At 39.8% G+C, this 17390-nt stretch overlaps 1 protein-coding gene across 1 annotated transcript in view; it reads right to left on the bottom strand.

Annotated features, from left to right (window-relative positions):
* The window catches only part of LOC109255524 (phospholipid-transporting ATPase ABCA3-like), a 120024-nt gene that overhangs the window by 24781 nt on the left and 77853 nt on the right, over nt 1–17390 (bottom strand). Inside the window, exon 14 of the mRNA XM_053894585.1 lies at nt 1900–2078. Within this exon, the coding sequence (XP_053750560.1) occupies nt 1900–2078 (179 nt within the window). The remainder of the gene's footprint in view (nt 1–1899; nt 2079–17390) is intronic.

The raw sequence follows: 17390 nt of genomic DNA, 5'->3' as shown, positions 1-17390 counted from the left end.
ATAAAATCATTTTTTTCTATTACTTACTTTGAAATACATGCTGTTTTAAGGCAAAATATAGTATTATTTTTCATGGTTAATTATATAATGACATATATAGATGTAAGACATACACCAACTATAGCATTAAAAACAGTGAGGGATAGAAACAGAAGTTATGGTTTCACATTTTCTACATTTTACAATATTAACTCTAAACAGACTATGAAAGAAGAACTATATATTATTTTGTAAACCCCGCACCAATCATTAAACATAAGTATGGAAGTATAGCTAAAGAGTGAATTGAAAAATTAAAGTGGAATTCTAAATATATTCAAATAATCCAAGGAAAAGCAGAAATGGGAAAGCAGTGAAACAAAAATCTGAAGGGACAAACAGAAAACAAATAATATATGTATGTGGTAGATAGAAATACAAACTTATCAATGAAGGGCTAAATGCTCATATTGAAAAAAGAACTATGTATTATTTTGTAAACCCTGTACCAATTATTAAACATAAGTATGGAAGTATAGCTAAAGAGTGAATTGAAAAATTAAAGTGGAATTCTAACTATGTTCAAATAATCCAAGGAAAAGCAGAAATGGGAAAGAAGTGAAACAAAAATCTGAAGGGACAAACAGAAAACAAATAATATATGTATGTGGTAGGTGGAAATACAAACTTATCAATGAAGGGCTAAATGCTCATATTGAAAAGGCAGAGATTATCAGAATGGATAAAAAATTAGGATGTAACTATATACTGTTTACAGTCAGAATAAATACAGTGAAAATAAGTGTGTGTAAAATGGCATACCATGAGAAAGTAAGTACAAGACTGAAGGTGCCATATTAATGTCATAGGAAATAGACTTTAAGACCAAAAAAATAGGCTTAAAAAAATAGTACCAGAGATATATGTCATTACCAGGTATTCTAGAATTTAATTAATCAGAAAGACATAATAAATGTCTATTGGCTTAATGATAGAGATTCAAAGTATACTTTTTAAAATGACTGAATTAAAGGGGAGAAATAAGCCTACAACTGGGATTGGAGATTTTACACTCTTCTTAGCAAGTGAAAAATAAATCTGACAAAAATATATCAGCTAGAGACTAGGTGTACAGCAATCCTATCAACCATCATAACCTAATTGATATTTATAGAACATTACAACTAACAAATGTAAAGTACACATTTATTTCACATGTACATGGCACAATACGGATATTGGTCACCTGCTGAGCCATATACAGCAATTATCAATGGTTTTTTAAAAAATTCACTACAGAGTATGTTTTTTAACCACAAAGGAATTAAACTAGGGATCAATAACAATATAGCTAGAAACTTTCCAAATATTTTTACATTTATTTACAGACTTTTAAAGTAATCCATGCATCAAAAAAGAAATCGTATAGGAAATTTAAAAAATACTTAAAACATTTGAATGATAACAAAAATGTACAAAATCAAATTTTTTCAGAGTACATCTAAAGGAGTGTTTGCAGGGAAATGTTTTGCTTTAAATGTTTGTGTTATTAAAGAAGAGAGACCTAAAACCTGTAGTTTCAGTCTTTCCATAAACGAGCTAGAAGGAGAGAAGTAAGCCAAAAGCAAGCAGCAGGAAGAAAAATTTTTAAATAAAGACCAAAAATATCAATGAAAGAGAAAATAGTCAACAATAAAGAAAATTAGTAAACACAAAATTTGGTGCTTTGAAACAATAAAAACAAATACAGTTTGTTGTAGGTAAATTAAACCTCAATGAGTTTTATTTAAGAAAACATATTTCTGTGAACACAGATTTTCTTTTACCCTAACTGAGATAGTCATATATAGATACATGCTTTTCAGGCTTAATGTTCCCTTTTCTTGGAGTTATTCTTAAGGATCATGCTTAATTACTTACCTTCCTGAATGTCTTATAGATACCAAAGTAAACATATTGACTGAGAAATGTTCTTAGCTTCCACAAAGTAGTGTCCAAAAAGAAAAGCAAGAGAAGGCAAATAAAGCCTGTGATACTCATTACAATCATGTACTTTCCAATCATTTTCTCTTCCAAAGAATAAACATTCTTTGCAGTATCTGAGGATGGCGGGGGGGGGGGGGGGTGGAGAGAGAGAGAGATTAGTACAGAACATTGACACTATGAACAAGGCCTGAGAAAACAATAAATAAGAAATATAGGGTGGAATGAAATATTAGGCTACACTAAGTAAACTATTTGGAGTGTGAGAAGTGATTATCCTGCTACACTAATATTCAACAATGAATTCTGAAGGCCAATTTCATGAATATAATGTATGGTAATCAAGTAAGCTAAGCAGATGAATATTAATATATTTACTGATATGCTTATTATTACATGCCATGAAAAAATGCTCCAAGTCCTTTCAAAAGTGTGAAATCTTAAACCAATAATTAGAAGCCAGTATTAAAGTGCAAGTACTCTTGCAAAAGGTAACATTTTGCGTTTAAAAGGTAAAAATGACCATTAGTGATACTTCTTGAACTGTCTTGAGAAGTTGAGTAAAAAGTCCAGAATTTGTTATAAGAAAATTATATACTCTCCCTCCTTTAAAAAGTCAATCTTTTGGGGGTTCCGGAAGATGGCGGCGTAGGAGGACGCGGGGCTCACAGCGCGTCCTGCCGATCACTTAGATTCCACCTACACCTGCCTAAAGAACCCAGAAAACCGCCAGAGGATTAGCAGAAGGGAGTCTCCGGAGTCAAGCGCAGACTAGAGGCCCACAGAAGAGGGTAGGAAGGGCGGCGAGGCGGTGCGCGCTCCACGGACTGGCGGGAGGGAGCCGGGGCGGAGGGGCGGCTCGCCGGCCAAGCAGAGCCCCCGAGTCTGGCTGGCAAAAGCGGAGGGGCCGGACAGACTGTGTTCCGACAGCAAGCGCGACTTAGCGTCTGGGAGGTCATAAGTTAACAGCTCTGCTCGGAAAGCGGGAAGGCTGGAGGACAAAGGGAGGGAGAGCTGCTGAGCCCCCGGACGGCAGAGCTCAGCTTGGCGGGGAACAAAGGCGCCAGCGCCATCTCCCCCGCCCATCCCCCAGCCAAAATCCCAAAGGGAACCAGTTCCTGCCAGGGAACTTGCTCGCTCCGCGCAAACACCCAACTCTGTGCTTCTGCGGAGCCAAACCTCCGGCAGCGGATCTGACTCCCTCCCACTGCCACAGGGCTCCTCCTGAAGTGGATCACCTAAGGAGAAGCGAGCTAAGCCTGCCCCTCCAGCCCCCGTGCACCTTGCCTACCCACCCCAGCTAATACGCCAGATCCCCAGCAACACAAGCCTGGCAGTGTGCAAGTAGCCCAGACGGGGACACGCCACCCCACAGTGAATCCCGCCCCTAGGAGAGGGGAAGAGAAGGCACACACCAGTCTGACTGTGGCCCCAGCAGTGGGCTGGGGGCAGACATCGGGTCGGACTGCGGCCCCGCCCACAAACTCCAGTTATACACCACAGCACAGGGGAAGTGCACTGCAGGTCCTCACCACGCCAGGGACTCTCCAAAATGACCAAACGGAAGAATTCCCCTCAGAAGAATCTCCAGGAAATAACAACAGCTAATGAACTGATCAAAAAGGATTTAAATAATATAACAGAAAGTGAATTTAGAATAATAGTCATAAAATTAATCGCTGGGCTTGAAAACAGTATACAGGACAGCAGAGAATCTCTTGCCATAAAGATCGAGGGACTAAGGAACAGTCACGAGGAGTTGAAAAACGCTTTAAACGAAATGCAAAACAAAATGGAAACCACGATGGCTCGGCTTGAAGAGGCAGAGGAGAGAATAGGTGAACTAGAAGATAAAGTTATGGAGAAAGAGGAAGCTGAAAGAAAGAGAGATAAAAAAATCCAGGAGTATGAGGGGAAAATTAGAGAACTAAGTGATACACTAAAAAAAAATAATATACGCATAATTGGTATCCCAGAGGAGGAAGAGAGAGGGAAAGGTGCTGAAGGGGTACTTGAACAAATTATAGCTGAGAACTTCCCTGAACTGGGGAAGGAAAAAGGCATTGAAATCCAAGAGGCACAGAGAACTCCCTTCAGACGTAACTTGAATCGATCTTCTGCACGACATATCATAGTGAAACTGGCAAAATACAAGGATAAAGAGAAAATTCTGAAAGCAGCAAGGGATAAACGTGCCCTCACATATAAAGGGAGACCTATAAGACTCGTGACTGATCTCTCCTTTGAAACTTGGCAGGCCAGAAAGGCTTGGCACGATATCTACAGTGTGCTAAACAGAAAAAATATGCAGCCGAGAATCCTTTATCCAGCAAGTCTGTCATTTAGAATAGAAGGAGAGATAAAGGTCTTCCCAAACAAACAAAAACTGAAGGAATTTGTCACCACGAAACCAGCCCTACAAGAGATCCTAAGGGGGATCCTGTGAGACAAAGTACCAGAGACATCACTACAAGCATAAAACATACAGACATCACAATGACTCTAAACCCATATCTTTCTATAATAACACTGAATGTAAATGGATTAAATGCGCCAACTAAAAGACATAGGGTATCAGAATGGATAAAAAAACAAGACCCATCTATTTGCTGTCTACAAGAGACTCATTTTAGATCTGAGGACACCTTTAGATTGAGAGTGAGGGGATGGAGAACTATTTATCATGCTCCTGGAAGCCAAAAGAAAGCTGGAGTAGCCATACTTATATCAGACAAACTAGACTTTAAATTAAAGGCTGTAACAAGAGATGAAGAAGGGCATTATATAATAATCACAGGGTCTATCCATCAGGAAGAGCTAACTATTATAAATGTCTATGCGCCAAATACCCGAGCCCCCAGATATATTAAACAATTACTCATAAACATAAGCAACCTTATTGATAAGAATGTGGTCATTGCAGGGGACTTTAACACCCCACTTACAGAAATGGATAGATCATCTAGACACACAGTCAATAAAGAAACAAGGGCCCTGAATGATACATTGGATCAGATGGACTTGACAGATATATTTAGAACTCTGCATCCCAAAGCAACAGAATATACTTTCTTCTCGAGTGCACATGGAACATTCTCCAAGATAGATCATATACTGGGTCACAAAACAGCCCTTCATAAGTTTACAAGAATTGAAATTATACCATGCATACTTTCAGACCACAATGCTATGAAGCTTGAAATCAACCACAGGAAAAAGTCTGGAAAACCTCCAAAAGCATGGAGGTTAAAGAACACCCTACTAACGAATGAGTGGGTCAACCAGGCAATTAGAGAAGAAATTAAAACATATATGGAAACAAACGAAAATGAAAATACAACAATCCAAACGCTTTGGGATGCAGCGAAGGCAGTCCTGAGAGGAAAATACATTGCAATCCAGGCCTATCTCAAGAAACAAGAAAAATCCCAAATACAAAATCTAACAGCACACCTAAAGGAAATAGAAGCAGAACAGCAAAGGCAGCCTAAGCCCAGCAGAAGAAGAGAAATAATAAAGATCAGAGCAGAAATAAACAATATAGAATCTAAAAAAACTGTAGAGCAGATCAACGAAACCAAGAGTTGGTTTTTTGAAAAAATAAACAAAATTGACAAACCTCTAGCCAGGCTTCTCAAAAAGAAAAGGGAGATGACCCAAATAGATAAAATCATGAATGAAAATGGAATGATTACAACCAATCCCTCAGAGATACAAACAATTATCAGGGAATACTATGAAAAATTATATGCCAGCAAATTGGACAACCTGGAGGAAATGGACAAATTTCTAAACACCCACACTCTTCCAAAACTCAATCAGGAGGAAATAGAAAGCTTGAACAGACCCATAACCAGCGAAGAAATTGAATCGGTTATCAAAAATCTCCCAACAAATAAGAGTCCAGGATCAGATGGCTTCCCAGGGGAGTTCTACCAGACATTTAAAGCAGAGATAATACCTATCCTTCTCAAGCTATTCCAAGAAATAGAAAGGGAAGGAAAACTTCCAGACTCATTCTATGAAGCCAGTATTACTTTGATTCCTAAACCAGACAGAGACCCAGTAAAAAAAGAGAACTACAGGCCAATATCCCTGATGAATATGGATGCAAAAATTCTTAATAAGATACTAGCAAATCGAATTCAACAGCATATAAAAAGAATTATTCACCATGATCAAGTGGGATTCATTCCTGGGATGCAGGGCTGGTTCAACATTCGCAAATCGATCAACGTGATACATCACATTAACAAAAAAAAAGAGAAGAACCATATGATCCTGTCAATCGATGCAGAAAAGGCCTTTGACAAAATCCAGCACCCTTTCTTAATAAAAACCCTTGAGAAAGTCGGGATAGAAGGAACATACTTAAAGATCATAAAGGCCATTTATGAAAAGCCCACAGCTAACATCATCCTCAACGGGGAAAAACTGAGAGCTTTTTCCCTGAGATCAGGAACACGACAGGGATGCCCACTGTCACCGCTGCTGTTTAATATAGTGCTGGAAGTTCTAGCATCAGCAATCAGACAACAAAAGGAAATCAAAGGCATCAAAATTGGCAAAGATGAAGTCAAGCTTTCGCTTTTTGCAGATGACATGATATTATACATGGAAAATCCGATAGACTCCACCAAAAGTCTGCTAGAACTGATACATGAATTCAGCAAAGTTGCAGGATACAAAATCAATGTGCAGAAATCAGTTGCATTCTTATACACTAACAATGAAGCAACAGAAAGACAAATGAAGAAACTGATCCCATTCACAATTGCACCAAGAAGCATAAAATACCTAGGAATAAATCTAACCAAAGATGTAAAAGATCTGTATGCTGAAAACTATAGAAAGCTTATGCAGGTAATTGAAGAAGATATAAAGAAATGGAAAGACATTCCCTGCTCATGCATTGGAGGAATAAATATTGTCAAAATGTCAATACTACCCAAAGCTATCTACACATTCAATGCAATCCCAATCAAAATTGCACCAGCATTCTTCTCGAAACTAGAACAAGCAATCCTAAAATTCATATGGAACCACAAAAGGCCCCGAATAGCCAAAGTAATTTTGAAGAAGAAGACCAAAGCAGGAGGCATCACAATCCCAGACTTTAGCCTCTACTACAAAGCTGTCATCATCAAGACAGCATGGTATTGGCATAAAAACAGACACATAGACCAATGGAATAGAATAGAAACCCCAGAACTAGACCCACAAACGTATGGCCAACTCATCTTTGACAAAGCAGGAAAGAACATCCAATGGAAAAAAGACAGTCTCTTTAACAAATGGTGCTGGGAGAACTGGACAGCAACATGCAGAAGGTTGAAACTAGACCACTTTCTCACACCATTCACAAAAATAAACTCAAAATGGATAAAGGACCTGAATGTGAGACAGGAAACCATCAAAACCCTAGCGGAGAAAGCAGGAAAAGACCTCTCTGACCTCAGCCGTAGCAATCTCTTACTCGGCACATCCCCAAAGGCAAGGGAATTAAAAGCAAAAGTGAATTACTGGGACCTTATGAAGATAAAAAGCTTCTGCACAGCAAAGGAAACAACCAACAAAACTAAAAGGCAACCAACGGAATGGGAAAAGATATTTGCAAATGACACATCGGACAAAGGGCTAGTATCCAAAATCTATAAAGAGCTCATCAAACTCCACACCCGAAAAACAAATAACCCAGTGAAGAAATGGGCAGAAAACATGAATAGACACTTCTCTAAAGAAGACATCCGGATGGCCAACAGGCACATGAAAAGATGTTCAACGTCGCTCCTTATCAGGGAAATACAAATCAAAACCACACTCAGATACCACCTCACGCCAGTCAGAGTGGCCAAAATGAAGAAATCAGGAGACTATAGATGCTGGAGAGGATGTGGAGAAACAGGAACCCTCTTGCACTGTTGGTGGGAATGCACATTGGTGCAGCCGCTCTGGAAAGCAGTGTGGAGGTTCCTCAGAAAATTAAAAATAGACCTACCCTATGACCCAGCAATAGCACTGCTAGGAATTTATCCAAGGGATACAGGAGTACTGATGCATAGGGGCACCTGTACCCCAATGTTTATAGCGGCACTCTCAACAATAGCCAAATTATGGAAAGAGCCTAAATGTCCATCAACTGATGAATGGATAAAGAAATTGTGGTTTATATACACAATGGAGTACTACGTGGCAATGAGAAAAAATGAAATATGGCCTTTTGTAGCAACATGGATGGAACTGGAGAGTGTGATGCTAAGTGAAATAAGCCATACAGAGAAAGACAGATACCATATGGTTTCACTCTTATGTGGATCCTGAGAAACATAACAGAAACCCATGGGGGAGGGGAAGGAAAAAAAAAAAAAAAAAAAGAGGTTAGAGTGGGAGAGAGCCAAAGCATAAGAGACTGTTAAAAACTGAGAACAAACTGAGGGTTGATGGGGGGTGGGAGGGAGGGCAGGGTGGGTATTGGGTATTGAGGAGGGCACCTTTTGGGATGAGCACTGGGTGTTGTATGGAAACCAATTTGACAGTAAATTTCATATATTAAAAAAAAAATAATTATAAAAAAAAAATAAAAAAAAATAAAGAGCATAAAAGCCATTTATGAAAAGCCCGCAGCTAATATCATCCTCAGTGGGGAAAAACTGAGAGCTTTTTCCCTGAGATCAGGAACACGACAGGGATGTCCACTCTTACCGCTGTTGTTTGACATAGTATTGGAAGTGCTAGCATCAGCAATCCGACAACAAAAGGAAATCAAAGGCATCAAAATTGGCAAAGGTGATGTTAAACTTTCACTTTTTGCAGATGACATGATATTATATGTGGAAAACCTGATAGACTCCACCAAAAGTCTACTAGAACTGATACATGAATTCAGCAAAGTCGCAGGATACAAAATCAATGTACAGAATTCAGTTGCATTTTTTTTCCCATTATATGAAATTTATTGTCAGATTGGTTCCCATACAACACCCAGTGTTCATCCCAAAAGGTGCCCTCCTCAATACCCATCACCCATCCTCCCCTCCCTCCCACCCCCCATCAACCCTCAGTTTGTTCTCACTTTTTAAGAGTCTCTTATGCTTTGGCTCTCTCCCACTCTAACCTCTTTTTTTTTTTTCCTTCCCCTCCCCCATGGGTTTCTGTTAAATTTCTCAGGATCCACATAAGAGTGAAAACATATGATATCTGTCTTTCTCTGTATGGCTTATTTCACTTAGCATCACACTCTCCAGTTCCATCCACGTTGCTACAAAGGGCCATATTTCGTTCTTTCTCATTGCCATGTAGTACTCCATTGTGTATATAAACCACAATTTCTTTATCCATTCATCAGTTGATGGACATTTAGGCTCTTTCCATAATTTGGCTATTGCTGAGAGTGCTGCTATAAACATTGCGGTACAAGTGCCCCTATGCATCAGTACTCCTGTATCCCTTGGGTAAATTCCTAGTAGCACTATTGCTGGGTCATAGGGTAGGTCTATTTTTAATTTTCTGAGGAACCCCCACACTGTTTTCCAGAGTGGCGGCACCAGTTTGCATTCCCACCAACAGTGCAAGAGGGTTCCCGTTTCTCCACATCCTCTCCAGCATCTATAGTCTCCTGATTTGTTCATTTTGGCCACTCTGACTGGCGTGAGGTGGTATCTGAGTGTGGTTTTGATTTGTATTTCCCTGATAAGGAGTGACGTTGAGCATCTTTTCATGTGCCTGTTGGCCGGATGTCTTTAGAGAAGTGTCTATTCATGTTTTCTGCCCATTTCTTCACTGGGTTATTTGTTTTTTGGGTGTGGAGTTTGGTGAGCTCTTTATAGATTTTGGATACTAGCCCTTTGTCGGATATGTCATTTGCAAATATCTTTTCCCATTCCGTTGGTTGCCTTTTAGTTTTGTTGGTTGTTTCCTTTGCTGTGCAGAAGCTTTTTATCTTCATAAGGTCCCAGTAATTCATTTTTGCTTTTAATTGCCTTGCCTTTGGGGATGTGTCGAGTAAGAGGTTGCTATGGCTGAGGTCAGAGAGGTCTTTTCCTGCTTTCTCCGCTAGGGTTTTGATGGTTTCCTGTCTCACATTCAGGAGCTTCATCCATTTTGAGTTTATTTTTGTGAATGGTGTGAGAAAGTGGTCTAGTTTCAACCTTCTGCATGTTGCTGTCCAGTTCTCCCAGCACCATTTGTTAAAGAGACTGTCTTTTTTCCATTGGATGTTCTTTCCTGCTTTGTCAAAGATGAGTTGGCCATACGTTTGTGGGTCTAGTTCTGGGGTTTCTATTCTATTCCATTGGTCTATGTGTCTGTTTTTATGCCAATACCATGCTGTCTTGATGATGACAGCTTTGTAGTAGAGGCTAAAGTCTGGGATTGTGATGCTTCCTGCTTTGGTCTTCTTCTTTAAAATTACTTTGGCTATTCGGGGCCTTTTGTGGTTCCATATGAATTTTAGGATGGCTTGTTCTAGTTTCGAGAAGAATGCTGGTGCAATTTTGATTGGGATTGCATTGAATGTGTAGATAGCTTTGGGTAGTATTGACATTTTGACAATATTTATTCCTCCAATGCATGAGCAGGGAATGTCTTTCCATTTCTTTATATCTTCTTCAATTATCTTCATAAGCTTTCCATAGTTTTCAGCATACAGATCTGTTACATCTTTGGTTAGGTTTATTCCTAGGTATTTTATGCTTCTTGGTGCAATTGTGAGTGGGATCAGTTTCTTTATTTGTCTTTCTGTTGCTTCATTGTTAGTGTATAAGAATGCAACTGACTTCTGTACATTGATTTTGTATCCTGCAACTTTGCTGAATTCATGTATCAGTTCTAGCAGAGTTTTGGTGGAGTCTATCGGGTTTTCCATGTATAGTATCATGTCATCTGCAAAAAGTGAAAGCTTGACTTCGTCTTTGCCAATTTTGATGCTTTGATTTCCTTTTGTTGTCTGATTGCTGATGCTAGAACTTCCAACACTATGTTAAACAACAGTGGTGAGAGTGGGCATCCCTGTCGTATTCTTGATCTCAGGGAAAAAGCTCTCAGTTTTTCCCCACTGAGGATGATGTTAGCTGTGGGCTTTTCATAAATGGCTTTTATGATCTTTAAGTATGTTCCTTCTATCCCGACTTTCTCAAGGGTTTTTATTAAGAAAGGGTGCTGAATTTTGTCAAAGGCCTTTCTGCATCGATTGACAGGATCATATGGTTCTTAACTTTTCTTTTATTAATGTGATGTATCACGTTGATTGATTTGCGAATGTTGAACCAGCCCTGCATCCCAGGAATGAATCCCACTTGATCATGGTGAATATTTCTTTTTATATGCTGTTGAATTCGATTTGCTAGTATCTTTTTTTTTTTTTTTTTAATTTTTTTTTTCAATGTTTTTTATTTTTTTTTATTTTTGGGACAGAGAGAGACAGAGCATGAAAGGGGAAGGGGCAGAGAGAGAGGGAGACACAGAATCGGAAACAGGCTCCAGGCTCTGAGCCATCAGCCCAGAGCCCGACGCGGGGCTCGAACTCACGGACCGCGAGATCGTGACCTGGCTGAAGTCGGAGGCTTAACCGACTGCGCCACCCAGGCGCCCCTCGATTTGCTAGTATCTTATTGAGAATTTTTGCATCCATATTCATCAGGGATTTTGGCCTGTAGTTCTCTTTTTTTGCTGGGTCTCTGTCTGGTTTAGGAATCAAAGTAATACTGTCTTCATAGAATGAGTCTGGAAGTTTTCCTTCCCTTTCTATGTCTTGGAACAGCTTGAGAAGGATAGGTATTATCTCTACTTTCAACGTCTGGTAGAACTCCCCTGGGAAGCCATCTGGTCCTGGACTCTGATTTGTTGGGAGATTTTTTATAACCGATTCAATTTCTTCGCTGGTTATGGGTCTGTTCAAGCTTTCTATTTCCTCCTGCTTGAGTTATGGAAGCATGTGGGTGTTTAGGAATTTGTCCATTTCTTCCAGGTTGTCCAATTTGTTGGCATATAATTTTTCCCAGTATTCCCTGATAATTGCTTGTATTTCTAAGGGATTGGTTGTAATAATTCCATTTTCATTCATGATTTTATCTATTTGGGTCATCTCCCTTTTCTTTTTGAGAAGCCTGGCTAGAGGTTTGTCAATTTTGTTTATTTTTTCAAAAAACCAACTCTTGGTTTCATTGATCTGCTCTACAGTTTTTTTAGATTCTATATTGTTTATTTCTGCTCTGATCTTTATTATTTCTCTTCTTCTGCTGGGTTTAGGCTGCCTTTGCTGTTCTGCTTCTATTTCCTTTAGGTGTGCTGTTAGATTTTGTATTTGGGATTTTTCTTGTTTCTTGAGATAGGCCTGGATTGCAATGTATTTTCCTCTCAGGACTGCCTTCGCTGCATCCCAAAGCGTTTGGATTGTTGTATTTTCATTTTCGTTTGTTTCCATATATGTTTTAATTTCTTCTCTAATTGCCTGGTTGACCCACTCATTCGTTAGTAGGGTGTTCTTTAACCTCCATGCTTTTGGAGGTTTTCCAGACTTTTTCCTGTGGTTGATTTCAAGCTTCATAGCATTGTGGTCTGAAAGTATGCATGGTATAATTTCAATTCTTGTAAACTTATGAAGGGCTGTTTTGTGACCCAGTATATGATCTATCTTGGAGAATGTTCCATGTGCACTCGAGAAGAAAGTATATTCTGTTGCTTTGGGATGCAGTGTTCTAAATATATGTGTCAGGTCCATCTGATCCAATGTATCATTCAGGGCCCTTGTTTCTTTATTGACTGTGTGTCTAGATGATCTATCCATTTCTGTAAGTGGAGTGTGAAAGTCCTCTGCAATTACCACATTCTTATCAAGAAGGTTGCTTATGTTTATGAGTAATTGTTTTATATATTTGGGGGCTCCCGTATTTTGTGCATAGACATTTATAATTGTTAGCTCTTCCTGATGGATAGACCCTGCAATTATTATACAATGCCCTTCTTCATCTCTTGTTACAGCCTTTAATTTAAAGTCTACTTTGTCTGATATAAGTATGGATACTCCAGCTTTCTTTTGGCTTCCAGTAGCATGATTAATAGTTCTCCATCCCCTCATTCTCAATCTAAAGGTGTCCTCAGATCTAAAATGAGTCTCTTGTAGACAGCAAATAGATGGGTCTTGTTTTTGTATCCATTCTGATACCCTATGTCTTTTGGTTGGCGCATTTCGTCCATTTACATTCAGTGTTATTATAGAAAGAGACGGGTTTAGAGTCATTGTGATGTCTGTATGTTTTATGCTTGTAGCGATGTCTCTGGTACTTTGTCTCACAGGATCCCCCTTAGGATCTCTTGTAGGGCTGGTTTCGTGGTGACAAATTCCTTCAGTTTTTGTTTGTTTGGGAAGACCTTTATCTCTTCTTCTATTCTAAACGACAGACTTGCTGTATAAAGGATTCTCGGCTGCAAATTTTTCCTGTTCAACACATTGAAGATCTTCTGCCAATCCTTTCTGGCCTGCCAAGTTTCAAAAGAGAGATCAGTCACGAGTCTTATAGGTCTCCCTTTATATGTGAGGGCACGTTTATCCCTTGCTGCTTTCAGAATTTTCTCTTTATCCTTGTATTTTGCCAGTTTCACTATGATATGTTGTGCAGAAGATCGATTCAAGTTACGTCTGAAGGGAGTTCTCTGTGCCTCTTGGATTTCAATGCCTTTTTCCTTCCCCAGTTCAGGGAAGTTGTCAGCTATTATTTCTTCAAGTACAACTTCAGCACCTTTCCCTCTCTCTTCCTCCTCTTCGATACCAATTATGCGTATATTATTTCTTTTTAGTGTATCACTTAGTTCCCTAATTTTCCCCTCATACTCCTGGATTTTTTTATCTTTTTGTCAGCTTCCTCTTTTTCCACAATTTTATCTTCTAGTTCACCTATTCTCTCCCCTGCCTCTTCAATCCGAGCCGTGGTCGTTTCCATTTTATTTTGCATCTTGTTTAATGCGTTTTTCAGCTCCTCCTGACTGTTCCTTAGTCCCTTGATCTCTGTAGCAATAGATTCTCTGCTGTCCTCTATACTGTTTTCAAGCCCAGCGATTAATTTTATGACTTTTATTCTAAATTCACTTTCTGTTATATTATTTAAATCCTTTTTGATCAGTTCATTAGCTGTTGTTATTTCCTGGAGATTCTTTTAGGTGAATTCTTCCGTTTGGTCATTTTGGATAGTCCCTGGAGTGGTGAGGACCTGCAGGGCACTTCCCCTGTGCTGTGGTGTATAACTGGAGTTGGTGGGTGGGACCACAGTCAGACCTGATGTCTGCCCCAGCCCACTGCTGGGGCCACAGTCAGACTGGTGTGTGCCTTCTCTTCCCCTCTCCTAGGGGCAGAATTCACTGTGGGGTGGTGTGGCCCATCTGGGCTACTTGCACACTGCCAGGCTTGTGGTGCTGGGGATCTGGTGTATTAGCTGGGGTGGGTAGGCAAGGTGCACGGGGGCAGGAGGGGCAGGCTTAGCTCACTTCTCCTTAGGTGATCCACTTCAGGAGGGGCCCCTCTTCTGTGGGCCTCTCTTCTGTGCTTGGCTCCGGAGACTCCATTCTGCTAGTCTTCTGGTGGTTTCCTGGGTTATTTAGGCAGGTGTAGGTGGAATCTAAGTGATCAGCAGGACGCGCGGTGATCCCAGTGTCCTCCTACGCTGCCATCTTCTGCCGGTCTCTCTCTAGCACTTTTTGCATATCATCCATTGCCTTCTGGCCTCCACTGTTTCTAAAATTTTTTATAGCTTATTTATTTATTTTGAGACAGACATAGCATGAGCAGTGCAGGGGCAAAGAGAGAGAGGGAGAGAGAGAATCCCAAGCAGGCTCTGCTCTGCCAGCACAGAACCCAAGGTGGATCTTGAACCCATGAAACATGAGATCATGACCTGAGCCAAAATCAAGGGTCAGACACTTAACTGGGTCACCTAGGCCCCCTGGAATCAATTCTTTCTTTTTTGTCTTTTATTTTTTAAAATTTACATCCAAATTAGTTAGTGTATAGTGCAACGATTTCAGGAGTAGATTCCTTAATGCCCCTTACCCATGTAGCCCATCCCCCCTCCCACATCCCCTCCAGTAACCCTCTGTTTGTTCTCCATATTTATGAGTCTCTTATGCTTTGTCCCCCTCCCTGTTTTTATATTATTTTTCTTTCCCTTCCCTTATGTTCATCTGTTTTGTCTCTTAAAGTCCTCATATGAGTAAAATCATATGATATTTGTGTTTCTGTGACTAATTTCACTTAGCATAATACTGTCCAGTTCCATCCATGTAGTTGCAAATGGCAAGATTTCATTCTTTTTGATTGCTGAGCAATACTCCATTGTATATATATACCACATCTTCTTTATCCATTCATCCACCAATGGACATTTGGGCTCTTTCCATACTTTGGTTATTGTTGATAGTGCTGCTATAAACATTGGGGTACATGTGCCCTTATGCATCAGCACACCTGTATCCCATGGATAAACACCTAGTAGTGAAATGGCTGGGTTGTAGGGTAGTTCTATTTTTAATTTTTTGAGGAAACTCCATACCGTTTTCCAGAGTAGCTGCTCCAGCTTGCATTCCCAACAACAATGCAAAAGAGATCCTCTTTTCTGCATCCTCGCCAACCTCTGTTGTTGCCTGGGTTGCTAATGTTAGCCATTCTAACAGGTGTGAGGTGGTATCTCATGGTGGTTTTGATTTGTATTACCCTGATGATGAGTGATGTTGAGAATTTTTTCATGTGTCGGTTGGCCATCTGGATGTCTTCTTTGCAGAAGTGTCTATTCATGTCTTTTGCCCATTTCTTCACTGGATTACTTGTGTTTTGCGTATTGAGTTTGATAAGTTCTTTATAGATTTTGGATACCAACCCTTTATCTGATATATCGTTTGCAAATATCTTCTCCCATTCTGTCGGTTGCCTTTTGGTTTTGCTGATTGTTTCCTTTGCCGTGCAGAAGCTTTTCATTTTGATGAGGTCCTAGTAGTTCATTTTTGTTTTTGTTTCCCTTGCCTCCAGAGACGTGTTGAGTAAGAAGTTGCTGTGGCCAAGATCAAAGAGGTTTTTGCCTGCTTTCTCCTCGAAGATTTTGATGGCTTCCTGTCTTACATTTAGGTCTTTCATGCATGTTGAGTTTATTTTTGTGTCTGGTGTAAGAAAGTGGTCCAGGTTCACTCTTCTGCATATCAGTGTCCAGTTTTCCCTGCACCACTTGCTGAAGAGACTGTCTTCATTATTTGTAATGAGAACTCAGCTTCTAGTCCTATTGGGGCACCACTTAATGTGACAAATAACTTTTGGCTTGCTGTTTTCAAGATACTCTCTTTCATAATTTTTAGTATAATATTTATGGGTGATTATCTCTTCACATTCATGCTGTTTGAAGTTTGTGGAAATTCTGAGATGTGTAGATTAATGTTTTCAGCAAATTTGGGAAGTTTAGTCCATTATTTTGTAGACTACTTTTTAGCTTTGTTCTCTTTCTCCTCTCCTACTTTCTATTACATGTATTCTGGTGCACTTAAAGATATCACAACTTGATTCTTACAGCTTTGTACTAGAGGCTAAAGTCTGGGATTGTGATGCTTCCTGCTTTGGCATTCTTCAATATTACTTTGGCTATTCAGGGTCTTTTGTGGTTCCATAAAAATTGTAGGAGTGCTTGTCAAGACAGCATGGTATTGGCACAAAAACAGACACATAGACCAATGGAATAGAATAGAGACTCCAGAATTGGACCCACAAAAGTATGGCCAACTCATCTTTGACAAAGCAGGAAAGAACATCCAATGGAAAAAAGACAGTCTCTTTAACAAATGGTGCAGGGAGAACTGGACAGCAACATGCAGAAGAATGAAACTAGACCACTTTCTTACACCATTCAGAAAAACAAAATCAAAATGGGTGAAGGACCTGAATGTGAGACAGGAAACCATCAAAACCCTAGAGGAGAAAGCCGGAAAACAATCTCTCTGACCTCAGCCGCAGCAATTTCTTACTTGACACTTCCCCAAAGGCAAGGGAATTAAAAGCAAAAATGAACTATTGGGACCTCATTGGGATAAAACCTTCTGCAGTGCAAAGGAAACAACCAACAAAACTAAAAGGCAACCAACGGAATGGGAAAAGATATTTGCAAATGACATATCCGACAAAGGGCTAGTATCCAAAATCTATAAAGAACTCACCAAACTCCACGCCCAAAAAACAAATAATCCAGTGAAGAAATGGGCAGAAAACATGAATAGACACTTCTCTAAAGAAGACCTCCAGATGGCCAGCAGACACATGAAAAGATGTTCAATGTCACTCCTCATTAGGGAAATACAAACCAAAACCACACTCAGATACCACTTCATGCCAGTCAGAGTGGCTAAAATGAAGAAATCAGGAGACTATAGATGCTGGAGAGGATGTGGAGAAATGGGAACCCTCT

The sequence above is a fragment of the Panthera pardus genome, unplaced genomic scaffold (genome assembly GCF_024362965.1).
Source record: "Panthera pardus isolate Hobbes unplaced genomic scaffold, ASM2436296v1 HiC_scaffold_5, whole genome shotgun sequence".
Classification (NCBI taxonomy): domain Eukaryota; kingdom Metazoa; phylum Chordata; class Mammalia; order Carnivora; family Felidae; genus Panthera; species Panthera pardus.
The sequence above is the reverse complement of the archived record's forward strand: the minus strand, read 5'-3'. Positions and strand labels throughout refer to the sequence as shown.